At 40.3% G+C, this 26429-nt stretch overlaps 1 protein-coding gene across 1 annotated transcript in view; it reads right to left on the bottom strand.

Annotated features, from left to right (window-relative positions):
- Positions 1 to 1899: 1899 nt before the first annotated feature.
- Positions 1900 to 26429, bottom strand: part of LOC308498989 (cubilin-like) — a gene marked incomplete at its 5' end in the record, with an annotated part of 216957 nt that continues 192427 nt past the window's right edge. Inside the window, 8 exons of the mRNA XM_081051777.1 lie at positions 1900 to 6337; positions 7757 to 7992; positions 9455 to 9620; positions 12357 to 12538; positions 13441 to 13588; positions 16172 to 16377; positions 16743 to 16905; positions 25166 to 25374. Coding sequence (XP_080907903.1) covers positions 6230 to 6337; positions 7757 to 7992; positions 9455 to 9620; positions 12357 to 12538; positions 13441 to 13588; positions 16172 to 16377; positions 16743 to 16905; positions 25166 to 25374 — 1418 coding nt within the window. The 3' untranslated portion in view covers positions 1900 to 6229. The remainder of the gene's footprint in view (positions 6338 to 7756; positions 7993 to 9454; positions 9621 to 12356; positions 12539 to 13440; positions 13589 to 16171; positions 16378 to 16742; positions 16906 to 25165; positions 25375 to 26429) is intronic.

The following is a 26429-nucleotide window of genomic DNA, read 5'->3' as shown; positions in this document are numbered from 1 at the left end:
ATAGATAAATTACTTTTCTTATACCACACTCAAAATTGTGCCATGTTTTAATTTGCTTTCTATTTAATGATTATTTTATTGTTTTCTTAGTAGGATTTCTAATTGCTTTTCTTTTTCTTGTAACTTTCTTTACCATCTCTCTAAAATCTTACATGTTTTCATTCCCCTCCATTGCTGGAAATCCAAGAATTATTCTTGAAAACTTTACTAACCCAGTAATTTACTGCTCTTAGACTGATTCTGTCCTTCCAGTTGAATGGTTATCGTGATTTCCCTTGGTGCCTGGGTTTCCACAGACATTTCTCTGTATACAACCCACTGGAGTACCTCTGTTTTCTAAATTATGTTTCCTTAAGTATTCCTTTTTATGTGTGTTTATCTAGTTCTTTCCCATTCTTGCTGCTGCAGTTCTTTCTCTGTGGTGATTCTTGGTTGTCCTTTCATATTCAAGCATGAAGCTCTGAGCGGATTTTTCTAGATAGCTGATGTGGTAGCTCTTCTGTTGTTGATGTGTATTTGTTTCCCTCATAAGTCAGCATTAGTTTTCCCTGGTCTGTTTATTAAATTTCTTTGGAGATGAGAACCAAGTTTTTATGCCTGCGTGTAATCTCAAGGCTGCCTTCACTAGTGGAGGAAAATGATGAATTGTGAGCACCAACTAATACAGTTCTATTACTTCTAGTCTCACCTTCTTACTCTACACCTGCCAGCCCCACATCCAGATAACACCTGGAAAATCAATTCCCTATTCTGCTTTCATTTCTCTCTTGAAATTATTTTGGGCTTCGATTTTTCTTTCATTTGTCAGCATTCTTCCATTCACATCCTGTTCTCCAGAAACTGTTTTTACTCCCTTGTAAGTCTCCTCTCATTCTCTTCATATAACCAGTGCAATTCTTAATGAAATACGAAGGTCAGACAATTAAGTTTGTGAACTCATCCTAGAAAAAGTGCTACATACTTCTTTGTTGAATATCACTACGGTCACCTTCCAAGTACTCCCCTTGGGAAGCTATGCACCGACACCAGTGCCTAGTCCACCCTTTGAAGCAATTTTGGAACTCTTTTTCTGGAATGGCCATCAGCACTATCATCGTATTACTCTCGATGTCCTGAATGTCATCAACATGTCTTCCTTTCAATATTTCCTTTATCATCAGGTAAAGAAAGAAGTCATTGGGGGCCAGATCAGGTGAGTAGGGAGGGTGTTCCCATGCAGTTATTTGTTTTCTGGCTAAAAACTCCCTCACAGACAGTGTCGTGTGAGCTGGTGCATTGTCATAATGCAAGAGCCATGAATTGTTGTCTAACTTTTTCACGCAGCCTTTGCAGCACTTCCAAATAGTAAACTTGGTTAACTGTTTATACAGTTGGTACAAATTCATAATGAATAATCCTTCTGATATCAAAAAACATCGTTGCAACAAATTTGCGAACTTAATTGTCAGACCTGTATGTCCCAAAGTTCCATATTTTCATAACATGGAAACAGAGCCAGCTTCCTGGGCATGGGACCTGTGCAGTTACACAAAGCTCCACACCTGCATGGGCCCCATGGTAGGTTTAATGATCTGCAATCATCATTTTGAAATGTTTAATAATTTTTAAACAAGGGACCCTGCATTTCTTTTGCACTAAGACTTGCAAATTATGTAGCTAGTCCTGCATGGAAAGTCAATATTTATCAGAGCTTAAATCACTTCCATAGCGTTACTGCCAAGTGTTCTATACTTACATACAGTCTACTATTTCAGTACTTCACATTAAGAGAAATGCACTGCCCCCACACCCCCAGGCCCAACCAAAAATAGAGTATGGAAGACGCCTGGTCCAAACGAGGCACACTAGAGTACAACAACTAGTAAATTCACATAAATTATTCCATAAATCATTCATTTTAAAAATGCCTGTTTTATTCTCTAAACTGTATTGCTAATACACTACTTACTTAAATGACATATAAAGATACCAAACTAAAATTTGAAAGCAAATTTTTCATGAAATATCCAACAATTACCATTTTTCTTCCAATAACATTCCCCATTAAATTTATAGCCATGGTGTGACTTGTGGTCTCAGTAAGTAAAAGAATATCTTCTATTAACAGTACTTTAGATGCTACATAATCTATAAGCTTTTTACAAAACGAACAGAAATTAATTATAAATTTTTCTAGGTCATATAACAGTGTCAATCTGTTTTATTATATATATACAATCTCTCTGTCATATTCAATAAGTTCACACCTATTCTTTCAGGTCTGATGGGCGCCTCTCTCTTAGGTGGTTGCTGAGGTTAGAATCATAGCTCTGTCACTTAAGTTTTATATAACTTTTCTGTCTCATTTTTTTCTCAGCAGTAAAATGGAGGTGATGGTTCTTGGTATCTGTTTCAGTAAGTGATGTATGAAAATAATGCCTGGCATAGAGCAAATATTATATCGGTATTAGTTCTCATTTTTCTTAGTAAAATTAATGGTTAGTGTTCCCTTGGTGAGTGCTTGGCAGATTTTTATCAAATTCCTCCCATTAAATGGTGTTGAAATGTAATACGAAATTATGACAAGTAGAATCTATGTCCTGGGCATCTCTTAGCCCCAAACTGTCCTCAGCCCTTTCCTGGGCCATTCTTCACAAGATTACCTGAAGTGCCATTAGATGCCACTGGGTCTGGAGAGAACCTGTGGTGACCTCTCGCTGAGCTATTCCAGTCAGTTCCCTGAAGGCCAGACAGGTGACTCTGATCACCTCACCTTGAAGACCAAAAGGCATGAGCTCTGTTCTTCCTGCGTAGGTCCAGTTGTTTATGGAGACAGGAAGTCAGATGGGAGAGAGATCAGATAGTAGGTAGAAGCCTGGCTCCCCCGGAGTTCTGTGTTCCCAGACGATGAGCATGTAGGTGTGGGCATTACCAGGAGAACTGAATCAGAATGGCCACCAGGTAGTGGTGGAAGAGGGTCCTAACACCCCCTTCTACGTTGGCATTAGCCCTTTGGTGGCTGGGTTGTAGGAGGATGCAAGAGAGGTGCGGCTGGGGTTGGGCTATTTTCCCTTGTCCTACTTCTTCTCAAACTGGGTGTCTAAAGTTCCCATTCTCACCTGGAGTGGAATGGGGTCAGAAGGTGACCGTGAGACTTTCTTAGTTCAGTGTATGATTAGTCACAGATACTAGACATTTCCTTTGTTTTAAATTTGTGGTGGTTTTAGTTCTTTCTGACCCATGTGGAACACCATTTTCCATTAACTTCTGATGAAGACCTCCTCTTCCCCACCCCTCAAATCAATGCATTTTATATTCCAGCTTTTTGGATTCTACTATGACTAAATCAGCATTTTGGTGTATCTCAATATTTTAACAACCAGAATGACTATACCAATGTGAACTGTTGATTATTGGCTCTGTCCAGGGGTCTGATTGTTAATAATAGATCTTCACAGTGATGCAATTTGGGGGCAGGAAAGTTACCCCTTAGCCACTCTATCTAGGAAACTGGTTAGTGTAAATTTCACCATATAAGGAAATTTGAGGATTTTGCTTTGGCACTGGCTCAGGAAACCAGGCAAGATGGAGCTGGGAAGGAGGCTTTTTGAAATAGGCAAATAGTTGATGGAGTTGTATGGCTGTCTTGTTCACCACTTTATCCTCACTGTGCCTAGTACATATCACATAATAAATGCTCAATAAACGTTTATAAATGAGCGCGTTAAATGTAAAGCAGAACCAGAAGAAACAAGACAGGTGTTACTAATGAGTGATGACATAAGCTTATACATGGAAAACCTTAAAGGCTCTGTTAAAAAAAAAACTATTGGAACTAATAAATGAATTCAGCAAAGTAGCAGGACACAAATTCAACATATGGAAATCAGTTACATTTCTAAGCACTAACAACAAACTATCTGAAAGAGAAATCAAAAAAGCAATCCCATTTACAATTGCATCAAAAACAATAAAATAGTTAGGAATAAATTTAACCAAGGCGGTGCAAGACCTGTACACTGACAACTGTAAGATATTGATGCAAGAGATTGAAGAATACACAAATAAATAAAAAGATACCCTGTGTTCTTGGATTGGAAGAATTAATATTGGGGAAAATGTTCATATTACCCAAAGCGACCTGGCGAGTCAATGCAATCCCAGTCAAAATTCTAATGGCATTTTTTCATAGAAATAAAATAAAAATCCCAAATTTTGTGTGGAACCACAAAAGACCCCGGATAGCCAAATCAATCCTAAGAAAGAAGAACAAAGCTAGAGGTATCACACTTCCTGATTTCAAAGTATATTACAAAGCCATAGTAATCAAAACAATATGATACTGTCACTAAAAACAGGCACATAGATCAATGAAACAGAATAGAGAGCCCAGAAATACACGCCTATATATATATACAGTCAAGTAATTTTTGACAAGGGTGCCAAGAACATACAATGGGGAAAGGATAGTTTCTTAATAAACAGTGGTAGGAAAACTGGACAGCCACATGCAAAAGAAAGAAACTGGACCCCTGTCTTGTACCACTTCACAAAAATTAGCTTGAAATAGATCAAAGATTTAAATGTAAGACCTGAAACCATAAAACTCTTAGAAGAAAACATAGAAAAAGACCCTTGATCTCACTCTTGGCAATAAATGATTGGATAAGTCACTAAAAGCATGGGCAACAAAAACTAAAATAAACAAGTGGGGCTACATTACATTAAAGAGCTTCTGCACAGCAAAGGAAACCACCAATAAATTGAAAAGACAACCTATAGAATGAGAGAAAATATTCTCTTTTAAGTTTTCAGGTTTTAAAATTACAATAATAATATTGACTGTACTTTCTTTGACTTGGTATATAAACCTCCTAAATATTCTAATATGCCTCCTACGAAAATGTGTCTCTGACTGAACATTATTCTTGTAGATGCCATTACTCTAACAATGCAATCTAAGATTAAACCATCTTTGTTGTTTGACAGCTACATATGTTAATCTTGCTTTCAGATAAAATTTCTACATCATTTTGTAAGTTATTGTTAAACTTTCTCCATATTCTGTAGCTTTGTGATTCATTTTTAGATAAAAGGGCTAGGTCTTATATCAACCCCCAACAAATTACATCTTGAGAGTTTTAGTCCATCGTTCCAGCTTGTTTGCATCTTATGGTACTCTTCACTGCATTCACCGTTCTTTCCAGTAGTGTGTCATCCATAAAGTTGATGTATCTATCTGTAACACAGAGTCAAAAGAAGCAGGAGTGTTTAAGGTAAAAATATCTTATTCATGTGGCTCTCTATTCTGTGCAGAACTAATTTCTCTGGCATTTGAGTATAAGAGTACAGTGAAGTAACACCGCTCCTTTCGTTCACTTGGTCCCATGTTCTTAATAAGACCTAACTTTGCATATTTAACATAAGTCTCTTGCTTTGTGAAAGGCAGCGAAAAAAATTTATAAAATTTTTGTTCAACTGTTTGTAACTTCACGTATTGTATTGTTAAACTAGGAATAAACAATGGCGGTACTTCTGGAAACTCAAGAACTGACTGGGTGGCGAACACACATGGCAATATATAGATGATGTGTTCTAGAATTGTACACTTGAAATCTACATAATTTTACTAACCAATGTCAGTCCAATAAATTTGATAAAGACTAAAAAAGAAACCGAGGCACAGAAAAGTTAAGTAAGCACTAAACTAGTAAAATTAAATTCAAATGCAGGCAGCTTGGTTCCAGAGTTCTTACCCTGAAGGATTCGTATACTTCGTCAAACTGTAAAAATTCAACTTGAAAATTTATATATACCCCATAATGAAAGACTAAACTTTAATGAGTTAAAAATTAATGCAGCATATTAAGGTACAATTCAATAGTGTTTATTACCCCTAATTTTACATTCACAGTGAAAATCATACTTCTATTTTATCATCAACTTTTGAAAATGTACAGCACATAAGTCACAATCATTTCCAACTCTTTAAGGAATTTTAGAAAATTTCAGCTCAGTGTTAGAAGGATGACATGGCAGCCAGGACTAAAGAAGCTACATTCTACATCCAAAAAAAAAAAAAGTACAAATATTGATTCTGTACATCCTTTGGTGAAAACCGAAAAAGTTCAAATTATTCTCAGTGGCACACGCAGGGGTCACGGATCAGGATGGCAGAATTCTGTCCCGCGTGAGCTCTGATGGCCCCTGCGGAAGAGCCAGAGGGCAGAGAGAACACACGCATGCGCGTTTAGCTGTCCCAAGTTAACCGGATTGCTGATGGACGCACTGCATACTCTGCATGAAATTCTATGAAGACCCGATGAGAGGAGGCCACAAAGGGAGCTATGTTAGTGTCCTAAAATGAAGAAACAAAAAGAAGTAACAAGTTACATTTTTCACAAATTTGAACACTTTTCTAGAAATGTTAGTATTGTAAAAAAATAAGTACTACATAATGTAGTAAACAAATTTACGATAAATCTTCATATATGTCTAGAAGTGATCTTGCTAAGAATTAATGTAGATACTTTCTGAAAGAATACTGTATTCCCCTTTGGAATGTTTGCCAATGTCAACTAATTGTCTAAGACTTAGTCATCTTCTAAATCTGAAATGAGACATTTACTGGGTTCTCTGCTCTGTGGGCCCATTCGAATAGCAGTGATGTAAAACCTACTGGCCAGGTGACCAAAATTTCTCCCCACATAATTAACTGCATATAAGGAGAGAGCTACCGGAATTTATCAAAGTGTTGTCTATAAACCAGAGGCACTTCGTTAAATAAATTATGCTGTACTGGTGCAATAGGATACCATTCAACAATTAAATATGATTCACCAGTGTTCTTATTGATATGTTAAGATGTTAATAACTCAGGAGGTGAAAAGAACACACCACAGAACAGTATGAAATATGTGTTTATGTGCAAATATATTCAAACAAATGTGTTTTGAAAAATATATGGGAGAATTCTCAGGGCTTTGAAAATTTGTATCTATTTTCTGATATTTCTGAAAATAATATTTACCAATTTTACAAATCTAGTCTGATTAGAAAGCCTAAATGGGTAAAGAGCATACCAATAAGAAGCACATATCCTCTCACCAGCAGTCGTACGTCCCTTACTTAAAAGCTATGCAAGTATTGACTTTTAGTAAAATGAGAGGGCAGTGAGGGCAGATGAAAGCAAGGTTGAGTCAATGTCAGAATTCTAACTTGATTATTTAGGGAGTATCTAGACCATCAGAACTTTACAAAAATAATCAAACAACAAGTCACCAGACCAGTCTTTAATATCTCTGTGTACTTCTTCAAAGAATTCCCACAATTTTCAACAAGAGGTAGACAAAATGGAGCCAGGCATCCACATTTTCTAAAGTTGTAAACATGCAGAAACAACTGTGGGTATTCAACCCTGACTGGTGGGTTTGAATCACATATAGAACTATTAAAAAAACAACGTGCCATCGCTCCTGCCGCAGAAATTCTCATTCGGTAGGTGTGAGAGGAGACCAACAGGCTGCAATGTCATAACTGTAACTAACTGCATAGGTTATTCTGAGGCCCAGGTGGCTATATTACTAGTCATTTAGGGCAATGCCCACTAGGTGGCACTCGTGCTCCCAAAATAGACAGAAAAGTCAGAAAACTACTGAATTTGTAAAAGTACATTGTGCTTTGTACTTTGCATGTATCTGTCTTTAAAAGTGTATGCTAAGTTATTTTCATTATTTAAACATAACAAATGGGAATTCCTAAAGCCTGCTTTACTCACTGCGCTGCAATATGGTCCAGAGGATGGGGAATTAACATTTGGTCCATCATGGAGTATGAGATAATTCTGGACACAGTCTCCAGGGTCGTCAATGCTGATAAAGTAAAAGCTGACGGTGATAAGTCTTCCAGCAGGAGCAATGATGGTCCATTCGCAGTGAGTGTGGTTCGGGTAAGTGCCCGGATAGCCAGGGCTGGTGAAGGAGCCGCTCTCTCCATAAAGAGTTCCACCACAGCCTACCAGAAAGAATTGCAGGAAGTTTGATACAACAAAGTAGAAACCAGCTAGTGTGCTTTAGTGCACTTACTTGTAAGGCAATAAGGTTGTTATTTTCTTAAGGTGCTGAGACCCTCTCCAAGAATCTTGGAAGCAGAAACCCTTTTCCTGTTCCTTCTTTGCCTAAATCCCTCCCACTCCCTCACCTCCGCCACGCTTTTTCTCTGCATAGTCCTGTCCCTGCATTTGATGACTAAGGGACAACTTCCTCTAGGTCGGTTCTTTGAAATGGTGGGCTATGGGAAGACTGAGAATTGGATAAAGTCACTAGGAGAGAGTAATTAAAGTTGCTGTGTACTTTTGATGGTGTAGAATTCTCCTGTAGGTGAAGTAAAATCAAAAGTGAAATTCCAGGGCTGAACAAACAAGAGCATGTTATTGGCGGTCGTGGCAGTAATCATTATTATAAAACTGACTTTATCAGGCTTATAACTGACAATTCCAAGACTAGCATATTTAAAGCCAAAGTTCTTTAAGTGTTGGTGTTAATTTGTTCAATTCATTAATTTGTATATGGAAACTATTATTATTTTGACCAGATAGCCCTGGGGAATCCAGACATGGTACTGCACAGGGCGCAATGAAAAACAAAAACAAAAACGCTGGGCTGGGTGTCTGACCACTGGGGTCCAGCCCTGCTTCTGCCACAATCCAGCTGTGCATTTTGGGCAGCTCATTTATTTGCTGTTTTGTTTCCTTATCTGTAAAATTAGGGCATTGGAGATCATCTTTTAAGCATTTTTAGATGCCAAGATTCCATTATCTATGATTGTCTTGACTGAACTCTTTTCTTGGCCCTCAGTATATTTTAAATGAGTCATTTTTATCCTTCTTATTTTGTGAGTTTTTAGGTGTTTTTGAGAAAATTTCATTAAGGTATTTTTCCTCTTTTGAGTTAAAGGTATTGATATGACTTAAATTTTCTTCAGTTATTTGACAACCAATGAACTAAATATACAGGAAGGTTCTCACTGCCCTAAAAAAAGCAATTAACCTCCAGGACTGCCAAGAAATCACAGGGACTGCCAGGAACACAACCACTTCCAAATGCACAAGAATGTGTTAGTAATGTGCCTTTTGGGAAACCCTTTTAATTCTTCCACCAAGGTAGTTCTTGGTGATCAAATCATAAAAATACAACAAAATCAGAATTTATAAAATGTTTTTGAAATCTTTATACTTTGTATTTTATATATAAGCATGTATTCTTTACTATGTAGTAATATATACAAATAATGAGTAAAAGTAGAATTAAAAAGAATCTCTGTACTTTTCACTGTTAAAACTATCTCTAGTTTTATCAGGAAATAATCAAGTCTACAGATGACTAAAAAGATAAGGTCATTTTAATGGCCTTTTTCTATTAGATGCCTTGTTTTTCTCACCTGTATTGCTTTGCCTTGCAAAGTACAAATGTCTTACCCGAGGGTGATGAAGTCCAGATAATTTCATATCCACGGTTGGAAGTTGCACCATCGCTCTTAAATCGTAGGTATAGTTCATTATTTTGAGAGAAGATAGGATCTGGCAACAGAGTTCCACAATACGTGCCAAGTAATGGCGAGCTGCTATCACTTCCATTTCTCACCTTTGAAAATGAATTATGAATCGTTATATGTGAGCGTGTTACACTTTGTTCTCCGATGTGTCGCTGTGATGCATTAGCATGAAATAAAATATGATAAGGCTCAAACAAAAGGAATTTCTGTATGGATACAACTCAATAAATGCATACAATTTTTGAATATTAGATCTATTTTAAAAACACACTCTGCAGCGGAATAGATTGTTATTTTTTTTTTAATTCACTGCATGGAGTAGACACATATAAAAACAGGAAATGAGTCAGTGGGTGTATATATGGGTAACCATTGTGAAATCGGCCATATTCTGTCCTCAAGCTTGGCTAATTACTGTGCATTCCCAACCAGTGGGACTCAGAGGAGGGAGGATCTTTGAGGAGGAGTAAAGGCAGAGTTGGAACCAGCCCGACGTGGAGAGACGCTGGTCTTGTTGATATACGTACTCACAATCTTGAGAGTTCCTCCATTCTCTTTATAATTTTATGCTTTAACATGTGGTCAGCTTAAGACAACTGCCAGTTGTCTTAAGTCATAGGGTTTCCTTGGAGGCTCAGTGGCTGGTCTTGTTGGGTTGATCCGCAGAGGTTCCTTTTAGATCTACGTACCGACTGGTAATCAGTCGGAGAGAATAATGCCTCTCCGGTGCTTTTTGGAGTACTCCGCTCCGTGTTTAAATAAGGCGGCCTTGTCATGGATGGAGCAGCCAGTTATCTACCAGGAGACAGAGAGGGGTGCCACATCCAAGAACACGGGAGGACCAGATCTGCCACCACTGTACTCTTGGCTTTGGGTCTCTTTCCGGTGGATTTTCTTTTATAAAATGCTGATGCTCTGAGAGGAAGCGTGAGATATTAATTCCCACTGAGCACCCTGAACACGTGTTCTATTCATTTTTCTCTTCACGGGATCCACAAGAGTGGTTGACATCTCTGGGACATTAGAGGACCCTGACAGGGAAGGTGATGGTTTTGAAGACAAATACAGATTCCAAATGTGATCTAGCGTTTGGCCTTCGTGTGGTAAAAATACAGATGGAATCCTTAGAAAGTTTTGTTCCTGCGATAGTAAACATGGATGGAACACCGAGGCTTGCTGGTGTGGCTGCCATACAAACCGTGCCACAATCTTCCTACCAATAACCAGATGCAGTGACACTTTACAGGCCTGAGTTGCAAGTTCCTTGCTTTGCTGATTGGATAGGAAGTGTCAGACCCATTTCTAAGGGATAAGGAGGGACAGCTGGGGGGAGCTGACCTTTGCTTCCCAGCACCCAGAAGCAAATGGCAAACGTTAACATCGGTAGCGGCCAGCTGAGGTTTGCGATGAGCCAGGAGTAGCTGCACTGGGACTCTGAATTGATGGGATAATTCTGTGCTTTCTCTGTCTCCACTCCTCCCCTCAGGTCTGCTTGCGGCTTCATAAACATTTCTAGGCTCCATGGTAGGTGAGATACATAATTTGAGAGTTTATACCCTGATTGACACAAAGCCGTCCTGTATTTCTCTCCTCATTTCCTCCCGCCGGCTACAATCCATCTCATCTCCACCTTGTTTCCTCCCATGGCAAGTATTTCCCATGAAAAATGTATGTACTTCCACCCAGGACTTGTTATACTAGAGGCTGAGAATCTTCATGAACAAAAACTCAGATGAATACTGTAGGGGAGAACTTTTCAGGAAAAGAAAACTCTCTAACAAGTGTAGAGGGGCAAACTTGTTGGAAAGCTCACCGAAGATTCTCGTGTGGCTCCAAATTCAATTCACAGAGGAATTTAGCACCCTCTGTGTCTACAAGGTATGTCTTGCACCTCCATGCATTTCCTAAGAACGAATTTATTTTCCGCAGAGTTTGCAAAGGACAGCCAGATGAGCTCCAGGATTTTTATGGCAAAATGGAGGCGCTGAGCTCCGGTGCACCCTCCCCGTCAGTCATGGGCTCCTTCTCAACATCTTGCTGTGACCGGCAAGCTAATAGTCCTTCTCGCTTAGACAGTGACAGTGAAGTCGGGCAGAAAGGACACAGGGGGCTCTTCCGGTGGTGGGGGTGGGGTCGCGAAGGTGCAAGCACTCCAGGAGCAGGGCTCTTGCTCCAAGCTCAGGAGGTGTATCCCCGGTGTGTTTGGGGAGAAGGAGCGGAGGCTGGGTGGGAGAACGACAAGCCCAACTTGCTTCTTTTTCCAGTTCGGAACTCTCCAGGAATGACCAGCGCACTCCTCCTGCTTCTGCTGAGCAGTGTGTCAAGGGCACGGCCTCCTTGTTCTAGTGTCAGGGAAATCAGGCTGACAAATTTAGGATCATGTGGTTTCAGTTTCAGCTCCACACAAAACACACTTCCTAGAGTCCATGCCATCGTCTACCTCCCAAGGTAGCATTTGCACTTGCACCCCTCTGGTGCTTCCAGTTAGGACTCACACATCACTTCCTTCAAGAAGCCTCCTGTGTCCCAAAGCAACTCTGTTAGTCCTTCCCACAATGCGTGGGAATTGACTACCTCCTGTCTATCTGTCCCACCGGACCATGAGCCTCTCAGGGGACTCTCAACATGTCATGCTTCCTGCTGGGTTTCTGTGCCCGGACCTAGAAGACGCTTGGTAAATATTTGTGGAATGAAGGAATAATGAATACATTCATGAAATGAATAAGGGATATACGATTAGAACTAGCAGAGAACAAGGTGGAAAATCTGAAGGGACCCGTCATCTTTTACATGATTCATTTACGTGGCATCCAAATGTATGTTACCTCCAAGAAATCATGTCTGCATTCGCTCGTGTCCTCGATGCCAAATGAATGGAAGAAGAGAGAAATGGTGTGGTTCTGTGGAGCTGTGAGGATAACGGTGCAGTCCACGTTATTGTCGTAATTATCTGGCCACCCAGGACTCTTCAGGTTGCCAAACGCCTTACTGTATTGCCTGTTGCAATCTTAGAGGAAAATAAAATTCATGATTAATGTATGCATGCCGATATTTAGTGTTCTTTCAACCTAACAGGAATAATTCAAAAAGATGATTACATTGGAACAAACTTTAGAAAAAAAGGTAACCCAGTTCTTCATTTACCTTTGCGATGGCGGAGGTTCCAAGAGGTGAAGTAAAGGACCCACAGGGAACGCAGTTCTCTGTGTTATTAACAGGAGCCCCTCCCCCCCATGGGAAAGCAAGGTCTGAGCATTCTCCTTAGAAAATGAATATTCTAGCATTCTGTACACTTTTCTGATCACATTGAGGTGGACTTGGTGGACATTTAGACTTTTTTTTAAGGCATTAATGTGTCTACCTCCAAGACAGAGTCTTATATGCAGATTTTCCTTTAAATCTTTTGACAAATTATCTGTTTTGATAGAATTGGCAAATTGTTCTTTATCATTTTTGATTAAAAAAAAAATACACCCTGAGTAGTTCTATGTGTTTTTCTTCATGAAAGGCAGCATTAGTTTTAATCAAGCTTGAAATGAACATTAAATATTCTCTGAAAATAAACTCAGTTATAGTAATCAAAGAACGCTTTCAGAGCTTCTTGGATTTTCCAAAATAATTTCCTAAGATACAGTGATTTATGTGGTCAAGTGGATAATTAATAAAGTAACTGGTATATTTTTAAATTAACTACAGGAACTTTCAAGAATATGCTAGCATCCTAAACATTTTAATTGGTGTATTATTCACTTTACCTCCTCAGAAACCAACTTTAGTAATTTGAGAAATGGGGCCTGGTTTGTGGCTCGTGTTAACAAACTCTCATTTACACACAGGAGTCCATTCTATAATAGCAATCATCGTAATGGGTACAGGTTTCTGAACAAAAGATGCAGTTCCAGCACTCACCTGCAATCCGATAGGTAAAACCCACTGCAGTGTTTTCATTAAAGACTTCCGATTTGAAAATGACAACTGCGGTGCTTGTAGAAGAATACAATGTTGGTACAGCTGAAGCATTTCTGCCACAGAAGCGAATTCCTGGATTTCCATTACTCTGAAATTACACGAAAGCCAAATCACATCAGATTTCATTTCAAAAGAGGAGAGGCCACAACAGAAATTAAACTGCATATAAAAGTAATGCTTAGATATTCAGCCTTGGAAATAGTGAGAGTGTTTGAAGCACTCGGCAGCAAGACTCACTCTTATTGGTCTTAGAATCCGCAAATATCTCATTCTCTGAGGGACAGGAGGCCGGGAGGCCAAGTTTCTGCCGAAACCACGAGACAGACACTGGCCTCCTAAAAACAAGACCCTTCCCCTCTCTTCACAGGCAAGGTCTGGGCCCTTGCTCTGAACTCATCCAGCTCTCCCAGCTCCCCGCAGGTCTCCTCCTGGGGGTTTGTCCACAGTCTGGAGCTCTGCAAGACTAACTCAGCAGTGCTCCTAGCCGCTACCCCTTCGCAAATCTAACCAGGGACTTGGAAGTACTGTGAGCAAGGCAGCCGCTGCCTGTAATGAGGTCCATGTCCCTTTGTAAAACTCGGGCAGCCCTCGTCACCTCTCAAGGGGATAGGAGAAATGCAGTCTAACACCTATCCATCATTGCATGGAAACAACCCCATAGCTAAATCAGGGTGTCTGCTGCCTCTCATGCACAGGTCTGCCTGTCTATACACCTGTAGTTCTTGGTCACCTCCTAAAAGGCCCATCCCCCTCTCCTGCTGGTAAACAGGAGTCACTAATCTCATCTGTGTTTTCACTTCCTGATGTTGGTCCTTTCCTAACCTTGCCTGCTGGATCCTCTGAACTTTACCTGCACTGCTAACCACCCCTTACACATCCTTAATCTATCCACGTTGTGCCCTGAGTGCACCCTGGGTCTCCAGCAGCCGCCTGGTGGAGGCCTTTCTTTTCCCATACTCTGCAGTTCATTGAGTAGGAATGGGGGGCTGGGGGCAGGGATTCTCAGGTTGCTCACTGTAGCACCTGTCCCTGCATCAAAGTTAGTTTTCCTCTGAGGGTCTCTCCATCTCACCCGAGATACTCTCCGACCCTTCTCATCACTCTCACTTTCATTGTGGTTACCTTAAGGGCTTGCTGTGTCTTAGCTCAGAGTCATTTTCTGAACCCTGGGAGGTTTCACTGTTTTCACAGATGACCCGTTAGCCGTCCTAATGTGCATTTCTTCCTACCAGTGACTTTCTCCTGGCAAAGTCTCCGTGCTATGTTGCCCACCCCAATGCCAGCTATCCAGACACATGTTTTTATATCAACTCCAGTGCCTCCAGCACATCACTCTTTCAGGATCTTCCAACTGTATCTTCCCTTTCTACTCTTGGACACCTAGAGAGTTCCAGTTTCTGCCAGTTATCTGTCAATTTCTTATCTTTCCACCTACTACTGAAACCCTTTCTTCTTTCCTTAATTAGGTCAGTTGAATTCATTATTCATTCATGACAAATATCGGATCTTATCTCAGGCCAGTCTAGCTGCCATGACGACCCAGAGCTGCCTGGTGTCCAGTAAGTAGCATGTCTGCACCCAGATGGTAGTCTGCCCGGATCTGCTTTGTCTCAGCTTCATGAAGCAGCGGGAAGTGGAAAGAGCTTTAGCCAAGGGCTTTGTTCCACTTGGCTCTCGTCCTTCCAGGAAGGGGAATAGGAATCGTAGGAGGTGCCTCGGTGTCTCCGCCTTTTAATAATTCAGCAAATCTGGTGTCTACTCAGCAGCCGGCACTTCTCAGCCAAACTAGATTTTTCTACCTCCACCAAGATACATGTGTAAAACAAGAGACTTCAAATTTGCCAGCACATAGGGGGGGGGTGACTATGACACTCCTAAAATGAACTGTGGTAGATGACTTGATCCTCAAAGAGCAGAGGGACAATCCAGGTGTTGCCCCAGGCATCCATCTTCAGTTCTTGACTCCTCATGCTACATAGGTTTCCTGGATAATCTCATTACTCTTGTTACATTAACTACCGACTCACATGACGATGACAACCAAATCTTCAGGCCGTCTATCAATACCACACTTTTACGTCCCACTGTCTCCTCAATATCCTATGGGCAATTCAGACTCATCATTCTTTTTAAACCAAAACAGCTTTTTTTCTCTCTCTGTCTTTTTCTCTTTTCTGTTACCATGAATATCGTCCTCTGGACTAGGACCAAATGGCCTTTTCATTGATTTCCCTGTATTCGGAATTGACCCCTTTAATTTACCTTTCACACAGTTTCCATTAACTATAGGAGTGTTTTTCCAGGCATGGCCCGGGGAGCACGAGTATCACAATTCCAGAGATACTCGTCAAAAATTCAGAGGAACGGGTGCTATGTGGAGGACTTAATCTCTGAGGGTGGGTCCCAGGGAATGCACTTGTATCAAGACACCCAGATGTATCTTTTGCACAAGAAAGTTTGAGAGCTTCTGACTGAAGAACCAAGTTCAAGTTTCTTACCACCTAAACCCTAAGAGTTAACTGCAAAACACATTAAGAGTTAACTGCAAAACACATTAAGCTGGAAGTAACTTTGACAATTTATTCCATCATGCCCTCATTACTTCAAGTGTTTCTCCAGTACTGGTGAGAAGGTTACTAGATGTGACTATCATTCATCCTATAGTTATTACCTGTGGTGGGTCCTGAAACTCTAAGTAGTTCTGGTGGCAATCTTGCGGGGGCAGCTGTAGTTTCCACACAGTTATCTCAACCTGCTGATGTGGGGGAGCTTCAAAGATCCAAGTACAGGTGGAAAACGGGACATCTGGATTTGATGAATTGGGTGATGACATATTTTGTGGGGTCCGAGTGGCATTATATGTTCCACCACAAGTCACTGAGATGGGAAAAAATAACACCTTTCAGGACAATTTTTACTCAAGTCTCATCTCACTCACGTCTCATCTCACACAATATTTCAAATTTGGCTTTCCCTGCCCTTCCAGCCCACAGGAGCTATACTTACATTGTTCTGTGAAGGATTTAGGGTATATATTCTTGCCTAAGAATTGTACTAGATTTGGAATAATCATGGATTAAACACGGGGTAATTAACATGGTGTTTAGTGATTGACACTGAGCTTAGAAGATAATTATCATTGAGTTTATTAATTAACATGAGTGTATATATAAGCATGGCATTATATTCAGTGCGTAAAAACATGTGTTTCATAATATATAAAAATTTCTCAATTTACTCACTGTTGATGATGGTATATGTAGCATTAAATCCTTCCCTTTCTAAAGTTACGTCACTGACAAATTGAACTGTCAGGAAGTTACTAGAAGAGACAAAGGGAGCAGGTACAGTGGAACCACAAAACGTTCCAGCCAGGTTGGCGTTTTCACTATCCCCATCATACAACTGAAAAGAAAAACCGTTCATTAGTTCTCCACTATGCACAAGGAAGTTGCATATGTTGCGCTAAAATAGACGTGAAGTCACAACAGTTCATGATTAAGAATCTTTCATTGATGTTCTTAGAGCTAGTTTTCATTCAGGAACAGAATTGCTACTGAATCGATTATATTATAATGATTTACAGTAAAAACCTGGTATGATGCCTACATTGTTTCTCATTGTTAAAGTAATTTATATGACTTTAAAAATAATGTGTCATTACTGTTAGCAAACCCATCGCCGTCCTCACTTCCACACTCTCACTAACTCCCACACTGGTCCATGCCACTGCCTCCTCCTGGGTTCTCACTGCTGCCTCCCGATTTCATTCTTGTCCCTCTCTAGCTTGTCCTCAACATGCCAGCCAGGGGTTTTAGTTAAGATGTAAGTGGGCCCGGTCACTACTGTGCTGAGAATACTTGTAACTGCTTCCCACCCACTGAGGATAAAAGCCAAGCCATTACAATGGCCTTCAAGGCCTGGCAGAATCTGCCTTTCCTGAACTTTCCCATCTGATATCTCACTGTCTCCACCTAATTTAGTTTTCTCTGCTCCTTGAGCAAACCAGGCTCACTCCTGTTTCATGGCCCTGCATTCCTGTTTCCTTTGCCTGAAACATTCTTGTCCTATAAGCCCATATGGCTTGTCTCCCTTCATTCCTCCAGGTGTTTTCACAAATATCACCAAAATGGTGAGGCCTTCCCTGACCACCTTACTTAAAATCTAAACGCTCCCTTCATTCCCTTTCTCCTTTGTTTTCTATTTTCTTTAGCATGTGCATTGCCTCTACATACTGTGTATATTACTGATGTTCTTGTCTCCCATTCTGAAGGGAATTCAAGTTCCGTGAAAGCAGATTACTGTCTGTTCTGTTCCCTGCTATGTCCCATGTTTAGAAGAGTCTCTGGCACATGAGAGGCACTCAGTGAATATCTAACAGAATTGTAAGCACTGTGATTCCTCTCTACTAGTACCCACCCTTCCCAACTCTGTACTTCCCAAGTCTTTGTTATATCAATTAATGGCTCAAGCCTAAAACTTCAATCATCCTTGATTCCTCTTTCTCTCTCCCCTCCCTCACCCCACACTATTCTACTCTGCCTTCAAAATCTGTCCTACAGGGCCCCACCTCCCTTACTACCACCGTCGTCCTTCACCAGAATTCCTGTAACACCTTCCTGATAGATGTTTTTTGACCACCAAGCTGCCTGAGTGTTCGCAGCTTCAATCGAATTATGATCCTGCTCAGCTTAAAATGCTCCAGCGGATCCCATTATACCCAAAGTAAAACCCAAACTCTTTGTGGTCTGGCCTGGACCTGTGCTCAGCCCACTCCCACTCCCCTGCTTCCTGTGAGCCCTCCATCCCAGGCCTCCTGCTCACTGCTCTGCCTGCTGGGAGCACCCTCTCCTCAGCTCTGAGACGGACCATTCCTCCCACCACAGGCTCTCAGCTCAAATGCCACCTCCTCACAGAGCCCGCCCAACCTAATGTGGCCTGCCCTCAACATCCTCCTCTTCTATTTTCTTATCAGAATGAAAACTAATCCTATATGTTGCTTATTGACTTTTCCTGGTCTCTCTCCCAACAAGATCTTAAAAGCCGTGGGTTATTCACTGTGGGGTTGCCAGTGCCCACAACAAGTCCAAGCCACAGAAGCCTTCAATAAATGCCTATTGAAATAGTGGATGCTTGGATCGATCTCTCTCAAGTACATTACTAGAATACAAAGATTTCTCCGGTTGAGTAATCTTCATGGTATTTCTAAAACAAGCAGGTGTGTATATCCAAATGTTGAATTTATAACAGAACCATGGTATGTATAAACTTTAGACTACCCATGACCACTGACATTATTTTAAAATGCTAGGTAAACATAAAATAGAAATGGTTCAAGAATATTTTCATAATGAACAGAAAAAATAAATTTACCACTAGATGGCACTGTCTCTCTCGCTTAAATGTGATTTTAGAACATTTGGAGCCAGAAGAGACTGAAGGATTGGATAAGCTAGCCCCTCATTTTATAAAAGAGTAGATTGGCCAAATTTTAGGTAACATACTTTTTTTCTGGTAAACAAGTTAAAATTTTATTATCATCATTGCTGCCTTTATCAACATATTCATATTACAGTGTTATTGTAGGTACGGCTTGCCGGGGCCCTGTGCTAGGTCCTATGCATACAAGGATGTATAAGGCACTTTCCATGCATTCAAGACACTCACTGACACTCACAAATTAGTGAGAGAATGAGATCCATAAACTAAATATACATACATATGTGTGTGTGAATTATATATAGGATAAAGAAAAATAAGTGCTACAATAAAAGAATCAAATGTAATAGTGGAACCGAGAAGACAGAATCAGGGAAGAGCTCACACAGACATTTAAAAGGAAGTAGAGACCTTGCAGCCCTGCAGAAGAGGAAGGGCAGCCCAACAAGAGGGACCATGATGCGGAAGGAAGGCTGCAGGAGCATAGCAGGCATGGCGTGTCTCAGCTCCTCCCCACCCTTCCATGTCCCTGGAGGTGAGGGTGAGAGAACAGAAGTGGCATTGGGAAAGAACATTGGGACAAGACTGTGACGTTCCATACATTTCATGCAAAGGAGTCTGCATCTTCTGCCGTAGGAGTCACCAGATCTGGTTTGGGTTTTGAATAGATACCCGATGAATGTGATGGAAGGGAATTACATAATGCCTAGCCTCCAGCTGATGTCTGCAGCAGTTCATTCACTGCACAATGAGATTTCTCTTCATTGAGTTGCAATAGGCAGGCTGTGGCCTCCGCACAACTGGCATGGGCTCCTGGACTCCAGTGCCGCTGATGCCAACATTTTCTCAGTGTGCTCTCTCTTTCCTGCTCACCCTAAATCTCCAGTCCGGACTTCCGCAGGGCAGCTCCAGGGAGTGTGGCAGGAGGGGCACTGCACAACGCTGCAGATGGGAACCATATGGGCTCAGATATAAACGTTGCCCCTAGGGCTGTGCCCTGAGGATACACACAGCCGCTTGCTGCCACATACTGCATTCGGCGGCCAGATGTTGTCCGGTATAACTGCTGTAGACCTGGAGCTTGAAATATATTCTAAGTCTCCTGGACATAGAGAAGTGATGACAAGAATTTCATGTTTTCTCAGCTTTTACAATTCTTTGAGAGTGGAGCATATTAGAATCTACTTCAGATCCTGAAGAAGTTGCACAAGTTAGTGGAAGACAGCCTCTGATGACAAGTACTGGGGCAAGATCCTGCATTTTATCCACCCATGAATTTGAGCAGTAGAAGAAAGTGGGGAAGGATGTGTTTGGATTTTAATTTCTGTGAACTTTTAGTGCAAAAGGGCAATATACTTTGATATTGGACTTTAATTCTTTTCAAATTTAACTTAATTTTAGACATTAACTTTCTTAGGATTTTGTCGTTTGATATTTCCCTGGGAATTTGATAACAGGAGGCTTTTTACATTCTTATTTGGAGCATCTCTACATTGCGTCGCAGAGTATCATCATGGATTCTTTGATTTTATCGAGGAGCCTCTGTTAGAGTCTGTTGGACAACATGTCTGGACATAATTTGGGATGGAAAAGAGAATAGAGTAGTTTTTCAGGTTTGGGGTTGAACTCTGATCCATTCCAGAATCTTTTAGGAAAAATGTTATACTGGTGCCAGTGGTCTTGGGAAGAGCCACAAGTAGCAATGATTAGAATCAGCTCCATCAATGCAGGAATTTTTATGCTAGTATTATATTATTATTATTATTATTATTATTATTATTATTATTATTATTATTTTATCCCAGTGTTATTTTCCAGTATTTGGTGCAGTGACTGAAAGGTTGTGGGTGCTCATATGAACATTTATTGAATGAATGAATGAATGAATAGGTATTGCCTCATAAGGCTGGGAACCCAGTGTCTTGATAGATGGTTGGTCTTCCCAGAGTTGGAAAGTCCCTCCTCTCAGAGGCTGACCACAGACTGAATGGTTAAGCCCAGTGGGTTAAGACAGATGTTTTCAGTGGGAACCGTACTACCCTCTGGAGAGTGTTTTGCAGAAGTGTGGTGTTTTGGGGGTTATCACAATAATTTGGGACTATAACTGGCATTTAGCGTTTAGAAGCCACATGGCAGAATTCCATCCTACAATTCAGAGGACAATTCTGCAAAGCAAAGTTGCCCTACATCACTTGTGCATGTCCTGCCAGATATTTGTGTAAAAACACTGTTTATAATTATTTGATCCCAGAATGTACATCCACTCTGTATATACACACAAAATATTTTTGCACAGCTTTAATAGGCACCAATTTTTCCAAGAATGCAATTACTGTGTAAGTCGAGGGAAGAGTTTTTCTTTAGAACTTTTTATTTCAGCTTTTCCCGATTTTAGAAATTCTAATTGCAGATGGTGGTACTGCCATTGACATTGAACTCGCAAATAAAGCCCTCGCATATCAAATTTACACTTTCCCCAAATAAGAACAATTTAACTACTTTATCATGTAACTTCGCGTAGTAGTGTCAGGGCATTTACATGTTGAAATCTGCACTATTTTATATACTTTTAACTCTCCTTTTAATTGCAGTTAGTATGTTATATTGATATCTTTGAAACCTGCATATAAGAAGGCTGTAGCATAGGTGACTGTCCCTTCAGATGGCCAAGGAAGCATTACAAAATAGTGGCTATTAAAACAGGCACTGATTGGGCTGAGAAGAAATTGGTAACATTAGAAAGGAGCCATCTCCTTTCTCCTTCTTCCATGTTGCCTAGCAGAGAACCGTCCGTTTGGGTGCCAGGTCTGAGCCCTCTCTGCCATTTCACTCACTGCTCACCACAGAGGAGTGACTTAAGTCTCCTCTTAAGTGTTGAGGAGCTGGGCACGCTCTACGTAGCTTGCAGCCCCTCTGTGCCCCCGTCTTTGGTAGCCAGACTCCCATAGGAAGCACGCCTTTGTGATGTCCCCCCCAAAACCTGGCTCAGCTCTCCCATCTAGGAAGCCCTTCCTGACCCCAAATGACACCAATCGTTCTCTCTTCTGTTCTCCTTTTCTACATTGTTCATATTTATCCTTTTTGTCATGTTTTGGAGTCACTAATATGCTCACATGTTGGTCTCCTCACCCTATAGCTCCTTGACGAACTGTGTTTTTAACTCTCCCCATGGAGTACGATGTTCAGCATGGAATCATGCCACGTGACTCCTTATGGGATGGATATGATGTTAATTTCAATAGCAACCACTCAGTGAAACATACAATTCACTATGTGACTTAACAACTTTCCGAGTCAATCCTTTCAAAAACAACAGTGATATGATTATGAATGAAAAAAATGGAATTGGCAAGTTTTCACTTGTATGTCTACCTACAGAATTGAATTAAATTAGCTTTTCTAAAAAGTGAGTTGATTATAATATCTAAGAAACAATCTAAAAGGAATCAAATGTCCCATTTATCACAGAGAATCTCTTTCATAAAAATACCTGCAGGCTTCCCATTACAAAGAGGACTGTTCTTTGATCTGCCAATTTAGTAGAAGCTGAAAAAGTTGCCAGGTGAGGGAAATTGCTTTCCCGAAAGGCAAATAAGAGTACATCTGAACGGAATTTCTTCTTTTAAAACAAGGACGTTTTATTTTGAAGCTGGAAAATAACTGCTTGTCTTCAGTATTGGCATTTCTATCCTAGGTAACTTGAGGAAATTCAGAAAATTACCAGTTGTTTTAATGACATTATCAAGTCACACTTGCAAAAATGGATCTTGAGAATAAATCCTATCAACGCTCCTAGCAGGCCACGCCCAAAACACCACACATGAATTTATATTTATAATAATGTACCTGTAAATCAATTATTTTTAATATTTTAAGAAAAGCCAATTGCACAGCCTTCATGCCCATCTGCGATTACACAAGGGGGAAAAAGAAAGAAAAAAATTTGTTTACAAATTTCATGTCAGGCACAGTGCTGAACACTAGCAGGCATGCGTCTTCATCCTCACAACAGCCCTGCAAGGTAAGTATGATTATGTGATGTGTTTGTTTGTTTGTTAATACTAGACGCTGTGGTGAGGAATCAGGAGGATGCTGAAATTTGTCAGGTGGCAAAACTGGGTTTGAATCCATGTTATCTGTCTCCAAAGCTTATTACCTGTCTGTAACATCAGAGTATCTCTCGAACGGTCTTAAACATCAGCTTCACGGCTGCTCTGGCCACGTTGGTCTCATTTCAGAAAAGAAGAATTCAGCCTGAACTGGCATTTCTTGTTATCTCTAGTTTTTCACGAACTCCCTCGGATCCAGCTTCTGGGCCAATACTTTATTTAAATGGTTGTCATCCAATCTAGTGAGTGTTTTTCTTCACCTTCACCTTTCCTGGCCTCTAATTTACAATTTAATAGTATCGACCACCCACGCTGCGTGAAAGACTCTCCCTTGACTTCAGTGACACTATGCTCACTATTGCTGTATTTTGTGTTCTGTTTGTTTTGTTTGTCATGAATCGTGTTTCTTGTCGTTTGTTCTCCAGCTCTCACTGTGAACCTTTCCTGGAGTTGAGTGGGACCCTGGCTGGCTAGCTCCCCCCCAAAGAAAGCACCTTTTCTTCTGATTTCAGACATGCTCTCTTGCTGTCTCCTTTCTCTCCGAGCCGCTGTCGACTTGCTGCAGCTCCCTTTCATCCTCTGCCCATGGGCAATGCCACTTGTCTGCTCTGCATCACCCAACCTGGACCCATTCTCTTACAAAAGCATGGTCTCTGATAGCACTGACATTCTTCTGCTCTCCTAGGGTTGGTGCTTACCACAGTGAAAATAGAACACAGCGTATATTATAACTAAGTGCCCGAGTGTGTAGTCCATCTATGACTTTTCCTCTCCTGTTTAAATGAGAAAACAATTTCTTTAAAAGGTAACACGATTTTTGAACTTAGAAGTTTCTCTTGTACCAGGATTGTCATCTCAACCATCTTGGTACCTTCTTTATGTACCAAGAGGGTAACCTCCTCTTGGGGTCCGAACTCCAGACTCTCCCCCTGACAATCCACCCTGAGTGCTGATTCCAGATTAGTCTTCTTCCTTCAATTCTGCTCTCAGCATATCACTCATTGGAAATCCTGCAATCACTCCTTCTTTTCAACTGCATAAAATCAAAATTCATTACTTTGAGTTTTAAGATCCATTGTAATCTGGGCATTGCTCCACGTAGACAATCTTATTTCTTGCTACTCTTTAGTAGTGTTCTGCTCTAATAAAGCCAGCCCCTTCAGTCTTTCAAGAGCAAGCACATTCCAACTTCTATGCCTTTGTTTATGTTCACTTTGACTACAATGCCTTCTCTTCTGACTTGAATAAGCTTTCTCTCACTCTATGAAGTCTTTCTTGTTCACACCAGACTATTATAAAATGTCCTTCTTTTCAAGTTTAATTTTGCTTAAGCCCGTATCCAGTGCATTACATGGCACTTAAATATTGGCTGTCCTGAATTGCTTATTGTTGATTTGCATGTGCCATCCCATAATTTTGCAATCAGAGTTAACCTTCTTATGGTCAGAAATCTTGCCATACTCGTCCGCTCCACCCCCCGCAAGAACGTACTAGTGTATATTGCTTCACACTACTTAGAATTTTTAATCTACATTCATAGAGCCCCAAACAAGAAAAACCAAAAAGAAAAAAGAGAAGGAAAAAAAAGAAAGAAATTCATATAGCCTGATAGGTACAATAATTTAATATTAAAGAGTCATTAAAAATTGAGCAGAAAAGTCTCTTGATTTATTTTTATGAACTTTTAGAACTAAGATATTTTCCACATGTAAAAACATGGAAATTAAATATATAAACTCTAAAAGTAGAAAAATGAAGGGGTGATTATTTACCTATAGGATTTGTATATAAATCCTGTATGTACTCAAAGGTCCTTTGAGTATCTCTTTCCACACAACCTATCTCCCCACAAATGATCCCGTTACAAGACACGGATGAGCAGTGAAGCTTAAAACCAATGTTAGAAGCCAGACAAAGGTTTTTGAGTCATCCACAGTAAAGATTAATTTGATAATGAAGATAGAGTGTCTGTAATATTACGCGTTATATCTTTGAAGAATAGGTCATGCTAAATATAAGTAATACAATTTTCAGGACTTCCTGTATGGTATAAAGTGGAGTACACCATATAAAAAGTCTGGATTAGAAGACTCGGTTAAGAAATAAAATAGCCTTACCTTCACATAATCATAGATGCATCTTTGCAAAACAGATGCTGACTCCAGAGCAAATGTATTGAAGGTGAGTTTGATTCGTTTGTTTATAGGGGCAACTATGAACCACACGCAGTTTAAATTCTTGTCATATCTGCCATTTGAGTCAGCGTCAGGAGAGGCAAAGGTATCATTTGAACCGGTCAGAGAGCCACCACATCCTTGCTGAGGCCCTGTGTTAAAACAAAGACACAGCGTTATGCCGACTGAAGAGAACAGGTCTTAATGAAGTGGTACATGGAGGCTTTTAAAAATCATATTGTTCCTACTGTCTCTTAGACTTTTAGAAACAGTATCAGATCGTTCCCTGAGCTCCAGTGGGCTCCTGCAGCTGTTGTTGCTGCTTCCCTTAGTGTCTTCATTACAGATTTCCTCTCCACTTCTCTCGACCCCCTCAGCCCGCTTCTCACTGACACAGAGCTGCCTAGAAAAATGAGTAACCAGATTTGTTCTATGTGCATTTTTAGAACTGCCGGGGTGATTTATTGAAGCTTTTTCTCTCCTTGAGAAATCCAATTTTAGAGAAAAATAAAGTAGCTTGCATAATAAAACAGGTGGGAACTGTGAGCATGTTTTACTTTTATGTTCTGCTTTTATGAACACTATCCCACTGAAAATTGAATTTATGAGGAATTTATCCAACACTCCAAGAAAATTGGCTCCCAACAAACCTTTTATTTAAATTATCTATTAGAATGAGGGCGAGAGGCATTTAACACTGCAGGCCAGTTTATATTAAACCACTCCATATTTGATTTTTTTCCCTTTCTCAAAAAGAATGGAAAACTACAGAAGACCTTATTAAAGAAAAAAGTCTACTCTGCAATAAAAAACTTTGAAATTAAGAGTAAAACGAGAGAAATAAAAAGAGATTAAAAATACTCTCAAGATGACGAAATGGTCTCCTATGAAAAAAAAATACAAAAAATCCTCAGAACATTGGACTTTGAAACTCTATTGAACATAGAGTTTCGTCCACTCTACAGCCTAACTCAATGCCTCAGAAATGATGTAAGAAGAACATCAAAAGAAGAAAAACTTATTGACAATTTCCAAAGAAATAGTGAGGATGAATTCAGCTCAAAATAACGCTACGGCACTTGGGATTAAATAGGTGCCCAAAGTATGTTCATAAAACTTGTGTTCTACACAAATAGAGATCATTACTAGTTCCAGAGTTAAATTTCACTGTCATCAGCCTTCACCTATTTTTCTCCTTTATTTAGCT

The sequence above is a fragment of the Rhinolophus hipposideros genome (genome assembly GCF_964194185.1).
Source record: "Rhinolophus hipposideros genome assembly, chromosome: 1".
In the NCBI taxonomy this organism is placed as follows: domain Eukaryota; kingdom Metazoa; phylum Chordata; class Mammalia; order Chiroptera; family Rhinolophidae; genus Rhinolophus; species Rhinolophus hipposideros.
Note: the sequence above shows the minus strand (reverse complement) of the source record. Positions and strands in the feature narration are given on the sequence as shown.